We start from the raw sequence: 20,604 nt of genomic DNA, 5'->3' as shown, positions 1-20,604 counted from the left end.
ATCCTTTGACCATTTACCAACTGGAGAATGGCTTGTATTCTTATAAATTTGATTCAGTTCTCCATATATTTTAGAAATGAGGTCTTTATCAGAAATACTGGTTATAAAAAATTCTTTCCCAGTTTTCTGCTTCCTTCCTAATCTTGATTACATTGGCTTTGTTTGTGTCAAAACTTTCCAATTTAATGTAATCAACATTATCCATTTTGCATTTCATAATGTTCTCTATCTCTTGTTTGGTCATAAATTCTTCCATTCTCCATAGATCTAAATGGGAAACTATTCCTTGCTCTTCTAGTTTGCTTTTAGTATCAGTCTTTATATCTAAATCCTGTACCCATTTTTACTTTATCTTGGTATAGGGTGTCAGATGTTGATCTATGCACAGTTTCTGCCATACTATTTTGCAGTTTTCATTAAATAGTGATTTCTTATCCCAGAAGCTGGAGTCTTTGGATTTATCAAACAGTAGATTAGTATAGTCACTGTCTGTTGTGTCTTGCATACCTAACCTATTCCACTGATCCACCACTCTATTTCTTAGCCAGTACCAAGTAGTTTTGATGATTGCTGCTTTATAATACAATTTAAGATCTGATCCAGCTAGACCACCTTCCCTTGCATTTCTTTTCATTAGTTTTTTGGTATTCTGGACCTTTTGTTCTTCCAGATTAATTTTATTATTGTTTTTTCTAGCTCCATAAAATAATTTTTAGTAGTTTGCTTGGTATAGCACTGAATAAGTAAATTAATATAGGCAGAATTGTCATTTTATTATATTAGCTTGGCCTACTTATGAGCAACGGATATTTTTCCAGTTACTTAGATCTGACTTTATTTGTGTGAAAAGTGTTTTGTAATTGTGTTCATATAGTTCCTGGGTTTGTTTTGGCAGGTAGACTCCAAATATTTTATATTGTCTATAGTAACTTTAAATGGAATTTCTCTTTCCAACTCTTGCCTTGGGCCTTGTTAGTAATATATAGAAATGCCAATGGTGTGTGTGGGTTTATTTTATATCTTGCAACTTTGCTAAATTTGTTTATTATTTCAAGTAATTTTTTTACTTGATTCTCTAGGATTCTGTAAGTATACCATCATATTATCTGCAAAGAGTGATAGCTTTGTTTCTTCTTTGCTTATTCTAATTCCTTCAATTTCTTTTTCTTCTCTAATTGCTAAAGCTAACATTTCCAGTGCAATATTGAATAACAGTGGTGATAATGGACATCCTTGTTTCACCCTCAGTCTTATCAGAAATGCTTCTACCTTATCCTCATTACATATAATGCTTGCTGATGGTTTTTGATAGATGCCACCTATCATTTTAAGGAAGACTCCATTTATTCTTATGCTCTCTAGTGTTTTTAATAGGAATGGGTGTTGTATTTTGTCTAATGCTTTTTCTGCATTTATTGAGATAATCATATGATTTCTGTTAGTTTTGTTGTTGATAGGGTCAATTATGCTGGTAGTTTTCCTACTATTGAACCAGCCCTGCATTCCTGGTATCAATTCTACATGGTCATAGTGCATTATCCTCAAAATAAATTGCTATAATCTCTCTGCTAATATTTTATTTAAAAATTTTGCATCTATATCCATTAGGGAAATTAGTCTACAATTTTCTTTCTCTGCTTTGGCTCTTCCTGGTTTAGGTATCAGCACCATATTTGTATCATAAAAAGAATTTGGTAGGACTCCCTCTTCACTTATTTACCCAAATAGTTTATATAGTATTGGAATTAGCTGTTCTTTAAATGTTTGATAGAATTCACTTGTAAATCCATCTGACCCTGGAGATTTTTTCTTAGGGAGTTCATTGATGGCTTGATCAATTTATTTTTCTGAAATGGGGTTGTTAAAGAATTTTATTTTCTCTTCTGTTAATCTGGGCAATTTATATTTTTGTAAATATTCATTCATTTCACTAAGATTGTCAAATTTATTGGCATACAGTTGGGCAAAACAGCTCCTAATTATTGTTTTGATTTCCTCTTCATTGATGGTAAATCCACTCTTTTCATTTTTGATGCTGGTAATTTGGTTTTCTTCTTTCTTTTTAAAAATTTTAATAAATAATAATTTTAATATTTAATATTATTTATAATATTTAATCATACATGTAATTTATATTTAATATCGATTATTTAATAGATAATAATTTTAATAGATAAACCAAAGGTTTATCTATTTTATTGTTTTTTTCATAAAACCAGCTCTTAGTTTTATTTATTAGTTCAATAGTTTTATTAATTTCAATTTTATTAATATCTTCTTTGGTTTTCAGAATTTCTAATTTGGTATTTAATTGGGGATTTTTAATTTGTTCTTTTCCTAGCTTTTTTAGTTGCATGCCCAATTCACTGATCTCTTCTTTCTCTATTTTATTTATGTGAGCATTTAGAGATATAAAATTTCACCTAAGGACCACTTTTGCTGCATCCCATAAGTTTTGGTATGTTGCCTCATTATTGTCATTCTCTTGGATGAAGTTATTGATTGTTTCTATGATTTTTTGTTTGACACACTCATTCTTTAGGATTAGATTATTTAGTTTCTAATTAATTTTTAGTCTGTCTTTTCATGGGCTTTTATTATATGTAATTTTTATTGCATCATGATCTTAAAAGGATGCATTTAATATTTTTGCCTTTCCGCATTGAATTGTGAGGTTTTTATGCCCTAGTACCTGGTCAATTTTTGTGTAGGTGCCATGTACCACTGAGAAAAAGGTATATTCCTTTCTGTCTCCATTCAGTTTTCTCCAGAGGTCAACCATATTTAACTTTTCTAAAATTGTATTCATCTCCTTAACTTCTTTCTTGTTTATTTTGTAGTTAGATTTATCTAGTTCAGAGAGGGGGAGGTTGAGGTCCCCCACTAGTATAGTTTTACTGTCTATTTCTTCCTGTATCTCCCTTAACTCCTCCTTTAAGAATTTGGATGCTATACCACTTGATGCATATATGTTTAATAAAGATATTACTTCATTGTCTATGGTACCTTTTAGCAGTATGTAGTTTCCTTTCTTATCTCTTTTAATTTGATCTATTTTTGCTTTTGCTTTGTCTCAGATCAGGATTGCTACCACTGCCTTTTTTACTTCAGCTGAAGCATAATATATGCTTTATGCTTTTCTCTCTCCTTTCTCCTTTGCCCTCCTCACTAGAGTTTTGCTTTTGACCACCACCTCCCTCAGTCTGCCCTCCCTTCAATTCACCTCTTCCCTTTTCTTTTCCCTTTCCCCTCCTACTTCCTATAGGATAAGCTAGATTTTTATGCCTCATTATATTATTCCCTCTTTTCTTCCTTTCCCTCTACTGTATTAAGTTTTTGTGCCTTTTCATATGATGTAATTTACCCTTGTCTGCCTCCTCCTTCCTCTTCTCTCAGTATAATCCCTTTTCACCACTTAATTAGATTTTTTACCATCACGTCAAAATTGACTTATATCCATGTCCTCTGTCCCCTTTTAAATGTCATAAGAACATTACAGTTCTCAAGTGTTACAAGTGTCATCTTCCCTTGTAGGAATTTAAACAGTTTGCCCTTATTAATAACATTTTATTGTTTTTTTTCTTTCTTGTTCATCTTTTTATGCCTCTCTTGAGTCTTGTATTTGAATGGTCAAATTTTCTGTTGAGCTCTGGTCTTCTCATCAGGAAGGTTTGGAAGTCCCCTATTTCATTAAATATCCATCTCCTCCCCTGAAAGATTATGCTCAGTTTCACTGGGTCATTGATCCTTGGTTGTAATCCAAGCTCCTTTACCTTACAGAATATCATATTCCATGCCCTCTGATCTTTTAATGTGGAAGCTGCAAGCTCCTGCATAATTTTGACTATGGTTCCATGACATTTAAATTGTTTGTTTCTGGCTGCTTGCAGTATTTTCTCTTTGATCTGGTAATTTTGGAATTTGGCTACAATATTCCTTGGTGTTTTCAATTTGGGATCTCTTTCAGAAAGTGATTGATGGATTCTTTTGATGATTATTTTACCCTCTGTTTCTAGGACCTCAGGGCAGTTTTCTTTGATGATTTCCTGAAGGACGTTGTCCAGGCTCTTTTTTTCATCATGGTTTTGAGGTAGACCAATAACTTTTAAATGTTCTCTCCTGGATCTTTTTTCTAAGTCAGTTGTTTTACCAATGAGGTATTTTACATTTTCTTCTATTTTTTTATTCTTTTGTTTCTGTTTGACTGATTATTGATCCCTCATATAGTCATTAGCTTCCACTTGCCCTATTCTAATTTTTAACAAGTTGTTTTCTTCTATTAGATTTTGTGCCTCCTTTTCCATTTGGCCAATTCTACTTTTTAAGGAGTTGTTTTCTTCAGTGTACTTTTTTTTTTTTCCATTTGGCCAACTGTATTTTTTTAAGAACTTGTTTTCTACAGTTAATTTTTGTCCTTCCTTTTCTAAGCTATTGACTCTCTCCTGCATACCTCTCATTTCTTTTCCTAATTTTCCTTTTACCTCTCTTATTTGTCTTTTAAAATTCCTTTTTTTTTTTTTAGGCAATTGGGGTTAAATGACTTGCCCAGGGTCACACAGCTAGTAAGTGTCAAGTGTTTGATCTGAGGCCGGATTTGAACTCAGGTCCTCCTGACTTCAGGACCGGTGCTCTATCCACTGCGCCACCTAACTGCCCCTTAAAATCCTTCTTGAACTCTTCCAAGAAGGCTTTTTGGGCTTGAGACCAGTTCATATTCCCCTTTCAGGTTTCAGATGTGGGTATTTGACAACATTGTCCTCTTCTGAATTTGTGCCTGGATCTTCCCCGTCACCATAATAAGAATCTAAGGTCATTGTCTGTTTCTGCTTTTTGAACTCAGGAAAATAAGTCTTCCTGACTCCAGACTTGGTGTTCTTGGCCTTCCTCCTTTTCCCAATCTGTGACTTCTTATCTCTGAATAAATTTTATGCTCTTAATTGCTCTTCTCTTGCTTCTAAGCTGTGATTTTCTGTAGAAAATCACAAAACCGAGCTGATTTCGTCCACTACGGATTCATGGCACATAAGCCTCAGGTGCACCCATGCGCCTGCTCAACTATCCTTTTACTCTGTCCTTAAGGATTTTTCATGTCTATACCAGGAATGCCAAGGTACTTTCCCAAAGACAGGTCTCACAATAAGTCTCATTGAACTAGGTGTGAAGGCTGTGATTTTTAAAAAGAGAGAAACCTCCACCGAGAGGCAAGAAGACAGAATGCAGATGATACTAGGAGGCAAACACACACACAACAGCGGACACAGAAAGCAGACATGGGCAGCAGGCACAGAGAGAGCAGAATGACAGCGGCAGCAGACATTGGATACTGACACAGACACAGAAATACCCAAAAGGTATACACAGAACTCTCTGCTAAGCTACCGACGGACCTGGAGAGAAGCCTTGAACATTCTATGGTATTTGGCAGCTGCCACCAGAGAGATGAGGGTCTTAGCAATTGAGAGATGATAGGAGATTTAGAATATCAATTGCAGAAGGGAGGAAAACCACTAGCATTTATTAAGTGATTATCATGTGTCAGGCACTGAGCTGAGTGTTGGGAATTACAAAAGAAGAAAAAAGAAAAGACAGTCCCTGCCCTCAAGAATCTTACACTCTAATGGGAGAAGACATTTTATATATATATATATATATATATATATATATATATAAAGTAGGAGAGTGGGGGTGAGGATAGAGAAGGTACCTGTGTGTGGGCATGATGGAGAAAGAAGTCCAGGGAGTCAGGAGACTAAATGACCACTAGGGTCCTTTAAAGTTTCAAGTACATGATTTGTCATCAGACAGAAATACTCAGCTTCATTTGAACTTGCAGAAAGAATTAAAGTACTGGGTGTTTCATCTGCAAGGTTCCAAAGAAGAAGGAACATTCCAGGGAACCATTAGTGTTGGGGAGAAAATTACAATGATTTTTTCACTAAGTTTTGTAGCTTATCTGACTACATAATAACTAACATTTATATAATGATTTGTAAGCAGCTGAGTGGTACAGTGGATAGAGTGTCAGATCTGAAATCAGAAAGACTTCTCTTCCTGAGTTCAAATCTGGCCTCAGACATTTATTAGCTATGTGACCCTGGGCAAATCCCTTCATCCTGTTTGCCTCAGTTTCCTCATCTGTAAAATGAGCTGGAGAAGGAAATGGCAAACCACTCCAGTATCTTTGCCAAGAAAAACCCAAATGTCAGACATGAAGAGTCTAACACAACTGAAAAACAATTGAACTAAAAAATATGCTTTATAGTTTGCAAAGAATGTTACAGATACTGCATTTGAGCCTTGTAGAAACCCCGTGTGGTAGGAATTACAGTCCCATTTTTATACAGGCTCCAAGAAATTAAATGACTTGCCCATGGTTACATGGCTAGAAAGCATCAGAGTCTGAATTTGAACCCAGATCTTCCTGCCTCCTGCTCTAATACTCTATCTACTATACTAGGATTGCTTGCTGATCTCTGCAAAACAGAAGAAAGTTAGGTTTTTATTGGGTTAAACAAAGCCTCTCCTATATCTAAAGTCTTGCTGGCCTGAATGTTTGAAGAAAAGCTAAGGATTCTTTGGAGGAGAGACATGGGCTGAATTCTTATATTCTCAGGAGAAACCCTAGGTAGTTAAAAGGAGTTATAGAAATGATTACTGAGAGAGACCTTTAAGGTGAAATCATGTCAGGAGCCAAGCTCAAATCCCACCTTCTGCAGGGGGCCTTTCCTGGTGTTCTCCATCTCCTCCCTGCTCACCCGTTTTTTCTTCTAAAATTACTTTCCATTCACACTATATATGGTTTTGTTGTTGTTAAGTTGTTGATTTGGGGTTTTCTTGGCAAAGATACTGGAGTGCTTTGCTATTTCCTTCTCCAGTTCACTTTACAGATGAGGAAACTGAGGCAAACAAGGTGAAGTGACTTGCCCAGGGTCACACAGCTAATAAGTGTCTGAGGCCAGATTTGAACTCAGGAAGATGAGTCTTGGGCCCTCCAGGCCCGATGCTCTGTGCACCACGTCGCCATGTAGCTGCCCACTATACATGGTAACAGGATTTTTTGGTGTGCTATCTCTCCTACTAGAATGGGAACTCCATGAAGGCAAGGACTGTGCTTTCATTTTTCTTTGTATTCCAGCCTTTAATACTTTGCCATAGTTAATAAATAATAAGTTTAATAAGTGCTTATTGACTGAATACCACATAGTTACCTCTTTTTCCCCACGGTGACTGTACTGAACTTTTTTTCCCTGACTTAGAATCCTAAACTGAGAGCAAGAAAGGATCTCACAAGGCTAGTCCAGCCTCCCTTATCTTACACGTGAGCAAACTGAGGCCCCGAGAGGCTTCGAGCCTTCCTCGAGATATGCAAGTTGTAAGTCTGTGGGGCCAGGGCTGGGGACCGGGTCCTCCAAACTCCAGGACTCAGGAGTCAGAGCTCAAGCACATACACCATCTCTCATCCATTGTTGGACATCCATCTCCTACACAGCTGAGGAGTGAACTTCTGGAGGGGGCTCAGGCCATCTGAACTAAACTTCCCCAGCAAACTCCTAAGCTCTCTCTCTCTCTTCTCTCTTTCCATCTGTCTCTGTCTGTCTGTTTGTCTGTCTGTCTCTCTCTCCCCCTCTCTTCCATCTCTCTCTCTCTCTGCCTCTCCCTCCCTCCCTCTACATGTGTGTCTCTCTCTCCCCTTCTCTTCCATCTTCTTCTCTCTGCCTCTCCCTCCCTCCCTCTATATGTGTCTCTCTCTCCCCCTCTCTTCCATCTCTCTCTCTCTCTGCCTCTCCCTCCCTCCCTCCCTCTATATGTGTGTCTCCCTCTCCTCCTTCCCTCTGGTCACAGAAGATAGTCAGTCACCAAGGCTAAGCTGTGTCCTTGACCCTACTTTCTTCACCTTCCTCCAGGACCTTTCTCTGTCCGTCAATCAATCCCCTACATCCTTTCTCCCCCCGCCCCCCCAACAATGAACTTCGATTCATCCCCTTTCCACAGTACCCTGCTTCCTGTCTTTTGGGGCCAGGCTGAACTACTGAAGGAACCTAATGAACCATTCTTCAGATGGGGCAGGGAGGGGGAAAGGAGGGGAGAGCTGCACTGTTCCATTCTATCTGTTATTCCCCTAGGAGCAGCTAGGTGGTGTAGTGCCAAACTTGAATTCATGAAGACCTGAGTTTGAATCCTGTCTAAGACACTAGTTGTGTGAGCCTGGGCAAGTCACTTAGCTCCTCTCTCAGCTTCAGTTTTCTCATCTGCAAAATGGGGGTAATAATAACACCTACCTCCCAGGGTTATTGTGAGGACCAAATGAGATAATGTGTATGAAGCATTTTGTAAACTTTTAAGTGTTCAATGTTAACTATTATAATTATTTCTATTATTCCAGAACTCCTCCATTCCATGAAACTGCCTCCCTCTGCTCTCCTCTTTCCTCCCACTCCTTCCTCACTCACTCCCCTCAATTCCTCCTCTCTCCCTGTAGGACCGAATAAACGGAGGTGCTGTGACCCAAAGCCCCCATCCAGCCTCTCTGGAGGCAGTTTGTGGCATAGTGAAAAGAATACTGGGCTTGGCTCAGAGCTGGAGTCAGACAGCCTGAGTTCAACTGCTCTGCCACCTACGACCCCTGTTACCTTGGGCAAGTCATTTCCCTTCTGGGGGCTTCAGATTCCTCCTCTGTGTTAAATAAAGGCACTGGACCCAGTTTCTTTTGTTTTTTCCTTTTTTTTTTTGGACCGAGTTTCTGAGGCCCCTTCTAGCTCCGACAATCTGAGTCAGGGACTCTCCCTCTCCTCTCTCTCCCTCCCTAGGAAGGCTGTCAGGGTTCTCCTCAGGGCAAGAGGACACGTGAGCTAGTCCCTAGGGTCCAGAGCAGGTTCTCCCACATTCCTGGGTGAGTCGTAGGAGGAGGGTGTGCCTGCCTCAGGCTCCTGGGGGAGGCCCCCTGAAGGGCTGGGGAAAATCCTATGACCAGAGCCCCAGGCGGCTCCTGCCACCCCTGGCCCAGTGGGGCTTGGGGCATTAACTCCCTGTCTCCCAGTAGCTTCAGAGAGGAGAGCCCGGAGGCTCATTACCAAGACAAAAACTTCCTGCGGCCCCTCAGGGGGCTCACAGTCACAGAATGGTTGTTTTTTCTTTTTCTTTTTCTTGTTCATGTTTTGTTTAGGGGAGAGGAGAGAAAATAAATGTTAATTGACAATTTTAAATTTAATTTGAAAAAAATATTGTGTCCTCCTTGAAGTAGGCACTAACTATTGGGAAGGAGTACTAAGCATTCCATTGTGGGAGTATAGTTATATATGTATATGTATATATGTGCATATATATACAATATGGTGTATATATTGTTTGTACGTGTGTACACTTGTACGTCTAAATATATACACATCTATACATAGCACACACATGTGCTATATGGGGAGGGAGGGACGGTCCTCTCCCAGCCCTTGGTGAATCTTCTGCTTCCTTTCTCCTCAAGTTGCCACCTTTTCCTGTGTGGTGTCTCCTCATGGGATCCTGGCGAGGGGACAGGGCTTGCCCCTGGTCCCACAATGAGAAAGGGGCACTAGCACTCAGAACCCAGGGATTCTCCTGCTTTCCCGTCCCATTCCAGCCCCAGGACGCATTCCCAGGCAGTTAAGGCCCCGGAGGGGCTCTTGGGGAAGTTTTGGCCACCAGGGGGCAGCAGGCAAGCATCGGTGAATCATTGAGGCGTAGGAGAGGGGATGGGGGGGAGAAGGCAGCCAAGTTCTTGGCTGGTTCTAGCCTCTCTAGATAGCTAGGCAGGGGAGGGGGAAGAGATAACGACCTCCGGTAACATACTGATCTTATGTATTGTTAACAAAAAAAAAAATCCTTAAAAAAAATTTGCTGTCTGATTTGAGACTCCCATTAAACCCTGTGATATGCCCATTTCGCAGATGAAAAAGCTGAGGCTCAGAGAGGCTTAAGTGCCTTGCCAAAGGCCACACAGTAAGTGGCAGGGCCTTCTGACTTCCAGGCCAATGCTAAGGGGCAGGCCCTGAGCCGGTGCCCAAAGCCCTCCGAGTTGCCTCTGCTCCATTTTTAGTTGAGCAGTCTCCATGCTGCTCCCCAGAAGTAGCTGCAGACGGTTCTGAATCAGGCAAAAGCTGGATGTCTGGTCCCTCGACCAACACAAGATCCCTCCAAAATTCAAGGAGAGGCTGCCTGGGGATGAGGAATCCAATTGTGACTATCCCTGTCTTCCCAGCTTTCTCAGCCTCCCCTCCCACCCATTTTTAGATCTCCAAGCATGTAAAGGGCAGATCTGTAGTATAAAGGGTAGTGGGGTATCTGTTCCCTAAGGTGCCTTCCAAAACTTAATCCCAGAACACAGCAACAGCCCCCACCCATCTCTGATCCCAAGGCACCTCTGGGGAGCGGCCAGGGGTCTAGCAACCCACCCCACTGCCTCTTTCTCCAGGCCCCCTGGGGAATTTCCTGAGTCCAAGGGTGGTACCACCAGGGGTGCCCTGTCCTGCCAATTTTCATCCACCTCAGAGGGTGAGGGATGACAGACACTGACAATCATTAAACCAGCCTAGCCTGATTTCCCAGCACCCTCCCGCCCGCCCGCCAGCCTGGGACATAATATGCAAATCACCAAGGGCAGGGAGCCTGGGTCCTGAGGCCAGGAAATCCCCTTGGTCCAATGAGGCTGCCTGCCTCAAGGCTAACCCGCTCAGGTTACAGCAGGGAGCTGCCTATAAAATGCTTCTGCCCTGGGAGGAGTCTGCCTTAGGCTTTATTTAGGACGGAGTGAGAAGGGCTGCGAGAGGTAGATAGATACTGTGTTCACTTACCTGTTGGAGTTAACTTTCGACCTGGATTATCCACTGCTGCTGACCGCCCTGTGCCCTCCGTGTTCTGGCTTACTCTGGTAGGTTTCCAACTCATCCCCACAGAAAGCATGGCAGCGTGGCGCTCTGAAAAGACTTATGTAGAACTTGGGGAGCATGAGGCTCCAATGGAAGGATTTTCAGGTGTTTTGCCAACTTGTCCCAATGTCAGGATCCTAAGATTTAAGGGTTTTGTTTTGTTTTTTTTGGGGGGGGATGAGTCTCCCCATCCCAACCTGTCCCAGAACATCAGATCCAGAGGAGATCTTGGTAAAGAGCAAGAAGTCAGCATTAAAGAAATTACTTTTCCTACCTCAGCCTAGAGAGGAATTCCCAGGGAAGGGTTAGGTCTTGGAAGACAAAGACTTAAATCCTAGGCTACCTGCCTACTCGCACCAATCAGCAATTTCTTTTCGACCTTGAATCTTAGCCCTGTTCTTGAGACTGTATTGGAAATTCTTGGCCAGAGTCCCCAGGGTTTGGGAGATGCTGGCTCTCCCCCGACCACCTGAAGTGGTCTCTGATTGATATTCCTGCTGTTTCCCCTGACTAGATGAATGACCTTGAGCAAGTGGCTTAATTTATCTGCAGACCTCCCTTTGTACATCTACAAAATGAGTGATTGGGAAAATTGAGCACCTATCTGATTGGAAACTCTGTAGTACCTGTGGGGAGTTCTTAAGGGGAGGATGGAGATGGGGTATTGGTGGTTTTTGTGCCCAAGGTTGCTGCCTTAGCCCAAACCTGAGTCCTAAGGGTAACAAAAAGTGTATCTAATACCCCAACTAGGAGCCTTGGTCTCTGATCCCGGACCCCAGTTTTTCATCTCTCCTCAACTTTAACCACAGAGAGGGAACCTCATGGCTGCGTCTTGTGAGATCAGCAACATTTTCAGCAACTATATCAGTGCCATGTACCAGGCAGAAGACCCATCTCCAGCTTCATCAGCCTCGTTGGGTGGGGACGACCCGGTGTTAGCCCTGAGCAATGCACAGATGCCCCTAGAGGGCACAGGTGGGTCCTGGGAGCACAGGAACCTGGGGAGTGGAGTGCAATCATCCAAAGAGCCTGGGAGTCAGGAAGGCAGAGAAAAGTGTCTTGGATGGCTTCCCCACCCCAAAAGAGTGGGAGAGAGAAAGAGAGAGAGACAGACAGACAGAGAGAGAGAGAGGGAGAGAGAGAGCGCGCGTGCGCACGCGCACAAGAGAGCGTGAGAGCTGGGACCAGAGAGAATGTAGGGTAGAGGAGTAAGTGAGTATAGCTTAGACTGAAAGTGAATGCTAGGGGGTGGGGGAGGGGGGAAAATACACATGAAACACTAATACAACAGGGGCAACTCAAGGGTCTATAGGGATAAAGTGTGAATGGAGAGCGCAGAGGTGAGACTGGGTGACCATTTCTCCTGTCTTGTTAACCTGGCATCCTCTTCCTTTGTTAGACAAAGCCAGCTGGTCAGGCATGCTGCCCCACTTGTGGTCAAAGGCCCAGGTCCTAGAATGGATCAGCTATCAGGTGGAGAAGAATAAATATGATGCTAGTGCCATTGACTTTTCCCAATGTGATATGGATGGCGCCACACTGTGCAACTGCCCCCGGGAAAAGCTGGGCCTGGTCTTTGGACCACTGGGGGATGAGCTCTTTGCCCAGCTGCAAGACCTCTGTGAGTGCCAGGGAGGGTGCTGCCCCCCACATATCCCGGGGTTAGAGCCACCAGTTGAATTGTCCACCCCTCCCCCTCCCCCCCGAGACAGCAGAGCCCTTGACTCTCAAGTGCTCTGATGGCCAAGAGGGGGAGGGGTGCAGGTTGGGATGCTGGGGGGGTTTGGTTTTGCCAGAAAATTAAGGGAGATTGGTCTGGGGGTCCCAAGTCCTGTTAAGTAGGGGCCAAGGTTGGCATTGAATTAAGCCATATCCTAGGGATAAATTTAGGGAAGGTGGGCCTTTGGGTGGGAACCAGCCAGATGGATCATAGAACCCAGGAAAAAGGGGAAAGAAAGGGAGCTACCTAATATGCCCTGCTGATACCTTGACAGTACCCCCCTACCCCACGCTGCACCCCCTCCCCCACTTCCCTTATGCCTTTCTTCTTTTCAATAGCATCTGGCTCATCTGATGAGCTAAGCTGGATCATTGAGCTCCTGGAGAAAGATGGACTCATTTCTCAGGATATCATGGGAGACTCCACCTTCGGTAAGAGTCCTACCTTTCCCCTTACTTCCACCTTCTTGACTAGCCCCAGAAGCTTTTTACCAGATGACCTCTAACCAGCCCAGGGTGGATTGACTCCTAAATCTCCATGGCTTATTCTCTGTGGGAAAACCATTTAACCTCCTAGACCTCAGTTTCCTTTATCGATGGGAAATGATGTGGGGAGAGAGAAACAAGGGTACTAGATAAGCTGATCTTCTGGCTCTAAATCTAAGACCTATCAAAAGTCCTGAAAGACCCTGGCCCCAGGGGCCCTGGGACCCAACCAATATCCTCCCCCTTACCTGGAAAAATACACTTTGTCTTCCAGGACCCACATGAATATGCCTGACTATTCTCTGAGAGAGCTCCACCCAGTTCCCGATCTAGCCCCTCTGATCCCTGCTATCTTCTCTCCCCAGATCATGGCAGCCCTTTCAACCAAGATTTGTTAGATGACTCAAGGTTGGCCAGTCCCTATTACCCAGGAAGCTATGGGACAGGGGCTCCTTCTCCAGGCTGTTCAGATGTGTCCACTTCAGGTAAGAGTCTAAGTCTTGATACGCTGTAACTCCCAAGCCCTCAGCCCTACTATCACCCAACTGACCTTTATAAAGGAGAGAAACCAGGGCTAGACCTCCTATAGGAAGGACAGGGTTAGCTAAGGAGAAACACAGCTCAGCCAGATATGGGACAAAAGGACTCAGATAAGCCCAGGCTGAGGGTAGCCAAGAGGTTATTTGCTAGCTTGGGGAATTCACTTCTTTTCCCTCCTTACCTGATCTAGGGACTGGAACCTCTCAAAGTCCCCACTCAGACTCTGGTGCAAGTGACGTGGATTTAGATGCCACAGACAGCAAACTCTTCTCTTTTCCCGGTGGTAAGTGAGGGAGAGGGTATGGAGGTAGCCGACCCTTCCCAGTGTGGGAGGGCGGTCCACGATCTATCTGAGGGGAGTAGTGGTAGAACTCAGTCAGCCCTCTGGAAGTGGGGGGGAGACCCAACCAGGGAAGCTTTATCAAGGCCAGCGGACAGTACCTGGCTGGGCTGGCAAAGGGTATGGGACTGGCAGAGGCTCAGAGCGGGAGGCGATAGGTGTGTGAGTGCTCTGAAGAGGCTGTCTGGTTAAGGCGGGGAAAAAGGAATCCGAGGCCAAGTGGAAAATGACTGGGCCAAGGGGAGGGGAGCTTCCCCTGACGTCTCGAGTGTATGAGAAAACAGGTTTTAATATGAGTGAAAGAAATGGTGATGGACCCTAAGAGTCTTGACTTCCAGCCTGAACCTGCTTGAGTTTGGATTCCTGTTAGGGAAGGCGGGGAGGGAAAAAGGGTGTTGGGGGGGGATAACAACAGATGTAATTCTTATACATTCAGATACATTTCCAGAGAAGCTAGGAAATAGATTCCCAACTTACTCCTATTTTCCTTCCTTCCTCTCTCCTAAGAGAACTTCTCCTACTATAAGGAAGGGGACCTGAAATATGGGAAAAAGAAACGAGGACGGCCCCGAAAGCTGAGCAAGGAGACTCGGGAGTGCCTGGAGAGCAAGAAAAGCAAACATGGTAAGAATAATCCCTCTCACTATGGTCGCTGCCATTTTGGGGGGGGGGGGATTGGGCAGGAGTGGGCAGAGGCTGCTTCTGTTTGTGTTGGCATGGGATAAACCATCCCTGGCACTGCTTAGTTTTCAAAGACCTTTCTCAGCTTTATGATAACCCTGTCTGGGCCTCAATTTCCTTATCTGTCAATTATAGCTAAAGATACCTACCCTGTGTGAAATGTCAGGTTTTTTTTTTTTAATATAGTTAAAGAAACTGAGAAAAGTGGTTTCCCCAAGGTCACATAGCCGTTCTGTGGCAGAACTAGGAATCTAAGAGTCACAGAATGATAGAGCTAAATAGGACAGATAGTTTCTCTAGTCAAACCCTTTTATTATACACGTGAGGAAACTGAGGCACGAAGAAGTCATGACTTTGCCTTAAGGCCCCATAAGTGGTTAGCCAGGACTCCAGTTGCTGCCTCATAACCCAATGTTCTTTTTTATGCCAAGCACTAGGCCTGCTCTGCTGGGGTGAGGATAGGGACAACCATCCTTGGGATGTTGAATTTGGGACCATAGAGCACCCAGGAGATGGCAGGGGAAAGCAGCAGGGTATATTAGAAAGAAAATTGGATTTGGTCTGGGTTCAAATTTCTGCCACTTAGACATATCACCAGGGACCATTTATTTCACTTTGGAGCTTCAGTTTTTTCAACTGTAAAATGGGGAATAATAACATTTCTGAGGGTAAAAATGAGAGTGACTGAATACCTTAGTAATCATAATTGCGACCTATCTTCATGAGTGTTTTTTTTTAAACTGGTTTTTTTTCCCTCTGACCCTTAGGAATTGATGAGAGAGGGCAAGAAACCCCAGCATGGCCCATTTGAAAGTCAGAATTTATAGGTTCCAAGTCTTGGGATAGAGCCCTGGATTATGGTGAAAGAAGAGATTGGTGGCAGTTGTTAAGCTACCTTGCTCTTATCCAACCACTTAACCAATTAGCATTTATTTAGAGTTGTCGCACAGTATACAGACAAGAAATGAAACATTCCTTGACCTCAAGATACTTAGATTCTATTGGGTGAAACAATAAATATGGAGAGAACAAATACAAAGGATGTAGAAGAAGGAGTGGATGGCTGTGGTGCCAGACTTCTGTGGGTCAGTATCTCAGTCCTTCCAAAAGTCTTTGAAAGCCTTTTGGAGAGCAGAGCCTGGAATGGGCACCTGGGAGGCAAAGTAAGGAAAGCAGACACTGCCCTCATCTTTAAAAGTGATCAAACAGGGCAGCTAGGTTGTACAGTGGTTAGAGTGCTGGCCCTGGATTATTCAGGAGGACCTGAGTTCAAATCCGGCCTCAGCCACCTAATACGTGAGATGACTTAGGCAAAGACCCAGAGACAGTGCTGGGTCTTAGTGCTGGCTTCAGGGGCCTCATTCAAATCTAGTCTCTGCACTAGAAGGCAGAGTGAGCACTTGTTTCTCCACCGGCCTTTGGGAAAGCTGGAGTTCACTGAAGGGTCCCCACTGAGTCAAATCAAGAGAAGCCTGGGGTTTTTCATCCTTCCAGAGAGAGTGAGTAGGCTTGGAACAGAGAGGTGGTCCTGCTTGGCTCCTGGGCTGACTGGGTCTTTGTTCACAGCTCCAAGAGGGACCCACCTATGGGAGTTTATACGGGACATCCTCATCCACCCAGAGCTCAACGAGGGCCTTATGAAATGGGAGAATCGGCATGAGGGGGTCTTTAAGTTCCTCCGATCCGAGGCTGTGGCCCAGCTGTGGGGTCAGAAGAAGAAAAATAACAGCATGACCTATGAGAAACTCAGCCGGGCCATGAGGTGAGCTGGTTAGAGGGGGAGGCCAAGTTCAGGAGAGGGCTAGGAAGCTCCCAGTCGGTGGGTTGGGTGGGGCAGGGGGGAAGTAATTTGGTTGTGAAATTCTTAGCTTGCTAGAGAAGATGACTTGAGACTCCTGATTCATAAAAGTATAGAATACCGCAAGGCAAAAGGGACCTTCCTAATCATTTGTGCCCAACCTCATGATTTTACAGGTGAGGAAACAGAGGCTCAGAAAGGTAGCCTACTGACTGACTTACAAATGACTGGTACAAGGTCACAGCTAATAGATATTGGAGCCAAGTCTTCAACCTAGGGTGTCTTACTGCCAAGCCTTGTCCCCTTTCCAAGCTGCCAATCCCAATGTTCAGCTGTCCTTAGATAGGTGTATTTTTATAAGGGCAGCACTTAGCAGCGGACAGAGTATTAAAGGGAAGTCAGGAGGCCCTGAGTTCTATACCTGTTTCTGCCGCTGAACACAGGTGTTTAGATACCTTAAGTCACCAAGACCCCTTTTTCTGAGGTCTCAGCATCCTGTCCTGTCAAGAGTAGGGGGAAATTGGATTGAGATCTCTTCTATTTCTATCATTCTGTAATTCACCACACACACACACACACACACACACACACACACACACCTTGTCCCCAAACCAGGTTGCTTGATGACACAGCCTTAAGTGACACAGCCTTAAGACAAAGAGAAACAAGGACATAACTGTTCATAAGCAGGAAAAGCAATGAGTGACATTGGCTAGAGTTGGGTGAGTTTAGCTCAGGAAGGCTTCCTGAAGCAGGGGAAAGGTTATGGTCAGAGAATGAGGAGGAGAGACACTGGGGAAGAGAGAAAAGAGGGAGGGAGGGAGGGAAGGTGGGGCAACAGTTAGATTTTAGAAGAGGAGAGGACAGTTGGGAAAAGAGGAAGGAGGTAATAGCCTATGGGAAATTGGAGGGATATGTATAGATCGTATATGATATAGGTGTATGTTGAAATGGGAATAAGGCTTGATGGGCTGAAGGGAATCAGTCTTTAGGAGAGGGGAAAAGACTAGCGGAAAAACTGCTCCCATGGCTCAGATTAGAGAGCCATGGCATCATGGAAAGGGGACTGAATTTGGAAACCAAGGACCTCTAGGTTCAAATCTTGGCTACTGTGTGACCCTGGGCAAATTACTTAACCTTTCTGGGCCATAGTTCCTTTATCTGTAAAATGAAGGGTTAGATTAGATGACCTCTTAAGAATCCTTCCAGGCCTAATTTATGGTCCTGTAAACTGGAAGGAATATCTATGATATCTAGATGATATCAATCTGGTCCAATCCTCTCATTTTACAGAAGAGACAAAGGAGGCCTAGGGAGGAGTTAAAAGGACCTGCCCAAAGTTCACCCCCTCCTCACACAGGAGGAACTCTAGGGAATCCCTGGGGGCCTTGCTTTATTTCATTGTACCTGCTCCCCAACAGGTACTACTACAAACGAGAGATCTTAGAGCGGGTCGACGGCCGGAGACTAGTCTATAAATTCGGCAAGAACTCAAGTGGTTGGAAGGAGGAGGAGGAGGAGGAGGTCGTCCTGAGCCGCAACTGAACTGAAGGGCGACCTAGGCACTCAAGGCAAACAATGAGCTTGCCCCTGGACCAGAGACTTGTTCAGACATTCCTGGACCCCAGCCCTCCAAGCCCCTTCAGGGAGGGTGGGTGCCCGTGTTGGCGCTGGAAGCCAGTGGGTGTGCCCCAGTGGAGTGAAACTGAACTTTGGCCTGCCCTGGGTTTGTTGTCAACAGTTGTCATGGGATGTGGAGACCTTGGGCCCCTCCCTCTTTCCTCTTGGAATTACAAGCCCTCTGACTGGATGGCAGCCATGGTGCTGCTGACTGAAACCAAGAGGTCTCTGAGCTGGGAATCTTGGATGTCAGATGGGAGCCAAGGACCCTCTTCTCTAAGAACCCTGGACCGGCACTCTTTGGGGGGTGATGGGTGGCCTCTGAGAAAGGCCTTAGAGAGAAGACCTACCAGCACCTTGCCTCCAGGCCTGCCCTTTCCCTACGCTTGGACTCCGCGGGTCGTGGGTCAGAGCACTCCCTAATTTATGTGGTATAAATATGTAATATGTACATAGAAATCTATTTTTTCAACGCTACCCCTCCCCTCATGCACTCCTCAACCCTCTTGTCTATGTCTGAGGATAAAGACCAGAGACGATTGCTCCGAGGCCACTGACTGCAGAGACTTCAGCTATTATAGCTGCTCGTGGCCTTCTCTGGACCAGGATGGATTCACTTCTTCCTTTTGCCATATCTGCAGCAGGGGCTGGGGTGGTGAAATTGGTCCCCAGGACTCCTGGTCACTCCTCTTGTCTCCAGAATGGATCAAATAGTTGCAATAAAGTATCTTCTGGGGTTTTTTGTTTTTAACCTGTGACTTGCCTGTCTGTCCACTGAGGGGCTAGAGTTGTTGTCAATGGGTAGCATCAAGGTGATGGTGACAGTGGTTGGGGTGGGGGCAATTGATAAGGATACCTAGGGAGGGAGGAAAGGTGCGGTCAAAGAAAGGGCTGAGACCTTAAGGGGGAAATGGGTTGAGCTATGAATTCCAAATAACTTGATGGGAAGTGGGTGGGAGGGAAGAGAAAAGATCTAATGATGAGACACACTAGACACTTATCCTAGTCTGTTTCCACTCTGAAATGGGGGCTGGTTTTGGGAGAATTAGATTCAACATTTAATTCAATTCAGTAAGCCTTAAGAGGCTGCCATGTTAATTCCTAGTCATTGTCACAAGCTTGTTGAAAACAATACCTGGCATTTCATTTGATCTTTACAACAACTCTGTGGGATAGGTCCTATAACTTTTAACTCCCATTTTACTAGGGCTGGCCTCCAAGCTGGGAAGATGGCTTCAAGCCCTGCATCTGACACCTAGTGTCTGTGTCACCTAAGCACGTGTCCTTGAAGTGCTCTAGACAAACATTTAGAAGACCTACATTGGCAGATGGAGTTTGTTCATGTGGGAATTCCTTAGAGTAGTGAGATCACAGGTTCAGGATTTGAACTTGGCTCTTTCTGACTGCCAAATCAGCTCTCTCCATTGCACTGTGCTCCGTAGGGTGGTAAAAGGCAGGGCCTATTTGAAAGCCAGCCTAGTAGGTCACTGGTACTACAGGGCTGAGGGAGCTGAGAGTACACAGTACCCTAAACTACACAAGTCTAATTAGAAAAACTACCTATGTCCATTGGTTGATGATGTCAAATGACTTGAGAAAATTTGCCCAGGAACCCATGAGAACATTCAATCAGAAGCCAGGAAACTTCAGTTCTGGTCCCAATGCTTATCACTTGAGCTATGTGACAGGCCTCAGTTTTCTCATTTTCCAGATGAGCAAAATCAAGCCTAGAAAAATTGATTTTTCCAGAGTAAGCCCCAGCATTAGAACCCAAGTTCTCTGACTTCAAATCTGGTACTTGAACCATTATGATGTGAGATGATACAAGGTGTGGGGTACGGTGGATAGGATGATCCTTAAACTGTAAAATCCTAAGAATGCCAGAATATGGCATGTAAGAAACATAAGTTTGACCTTCCATGGCACCTGCAACCTACACCTTGGATATTAGGGGAATAATTGTAATGTGAATTTATTTTCCTGTGAAACTGCCATTATATAATCATAGGAATTTTATCCTGGGGAAAAAATCCTTGGAGATGAGTGGAGAAACCTTGGAAAAGAAGGTATTATTCAGGGTAATACGTCACAGCTTCATGCTAGCTGGGAATCAGAGCATTTACCCAATAGTTAATTTTTCCTGCTTTTATTAAAAGATTCTTCCTCTAATGTCCTCTCTATATTTCAGGAGTTTCTCCCACACATAGTGATCTGACTCTTCATAAAACTTAGGGACCTTAACAGAGGTAATCTCTAGGGGCTATATTAACCTGTGGTTCATGAAATGATATTTTTTTTAAAAATTATGTTTTTATATAATTGGTTTCCTTTGTAATCCTAAGGATTTTATTTTACTTAAAATACCTTATTGTGAGAAGTGGTCCATAGGTTTCACCAGATTACCCCAAAGGTCCTTAACATACAAAAAAGTTAAGAACCCCTCTTCTTCCATCACTTTCATGAAATGATGTGTAGCAAGAAGCAAAGTCAAAGACCCCAAATCTTGTGTTCTTTCTACAGTACAA

The 20,604-nt window shown here is 43.9% G+C and overlaps 1 protein-coding gene across 3 annotated transcripts; it reads left to right on the top strand.

The window, feature by feature from the left end:
* The first annotated feature begins 10,745 nt into the window (after positions 1-10,745).
* Positions 10,746-18,830, top strand: ELF3 (E74 like ETS transcription factor 3). 3 transcript variants are annotated; one of them, XM_027843480.1, is made up of 9 exons: positions 10,746-10,897; positions 11,705-11,870; positions 12,295-12,516; positions 12,954-13,046; positions 13,466-13,585; positions 13,831-13,923; positions 14,488-14,604; positions 16,228-16,423; positions 17,881-18,830. In XM_027843480.1, exons 2-9 carry the CDS (start codon positions 11,717-11,719, stop codon positions 18,002-18,004), a joined length of 1,119 nt encoding a protein of 372 aa, XP_027699281.1. In that variant the 5' UTR covers positions 10,746-10,897; positions 11,705-11,716; the 3' UTR covers positions 18,005-18,830. The 3 variants fall into 3 exon arrangements, with proteins under 3 accessions (XP_027699281.1, XP_027699282.1, XP_027699283.1); XM_027843481.1 differs by having other exon boundaries at positions 11,646-11,870; XM_027843482.1 differs by lacking the exon at positions 12,295-12,516.
* The last annotated feature ends 1,774 nt before the right edge of the window (positions 18,831-20,604 follow it).

Source organism: Vombatus ursinus, unplaced genomic scaffold, assembly GCF_900497805.2.
Source record: "Vombatus ursinus unplaced genomic scaffold, bare-nosed wombat genome assembly UNPS02014909.1, whole genome shotgun sequence".
Classification (NCBI taxonomy): Eukaryota; Metazoa; Chordata; class Mammalia; order Diprotodontia; family Vombatidae; genus Vombatus; species Vombatus ursinus.
This window is presented reverse-complemented; position numbering and strand designations above follow the sequence as displayed.

Excerpts from the sequence above, each read along its gene's own strand:
- ELF3 (XM_027843480.1), top strand. The coding sequence starts at position 11,717 with ATGGCTGCGTCTTGTGAGATCAGCAACATTTTCAGCAACTATATCAGT. Across the intron at positions 13,047-13,465 it reads CATGGGAGACTCCACCTTCG|ATCATGGCAGCCCTTTCAAC; the intron begins GTAAGAGTCCTA and ends TTCTCTCCCCAG. Across the intron at positions 13,924-14,487 it reads ACTCTTCTCTTTTCCCGGTG|AGAACTTCTCCTACTATAAG; the intron begins GTAAGTGAGGGA and ends CTCTCTCCTAAG.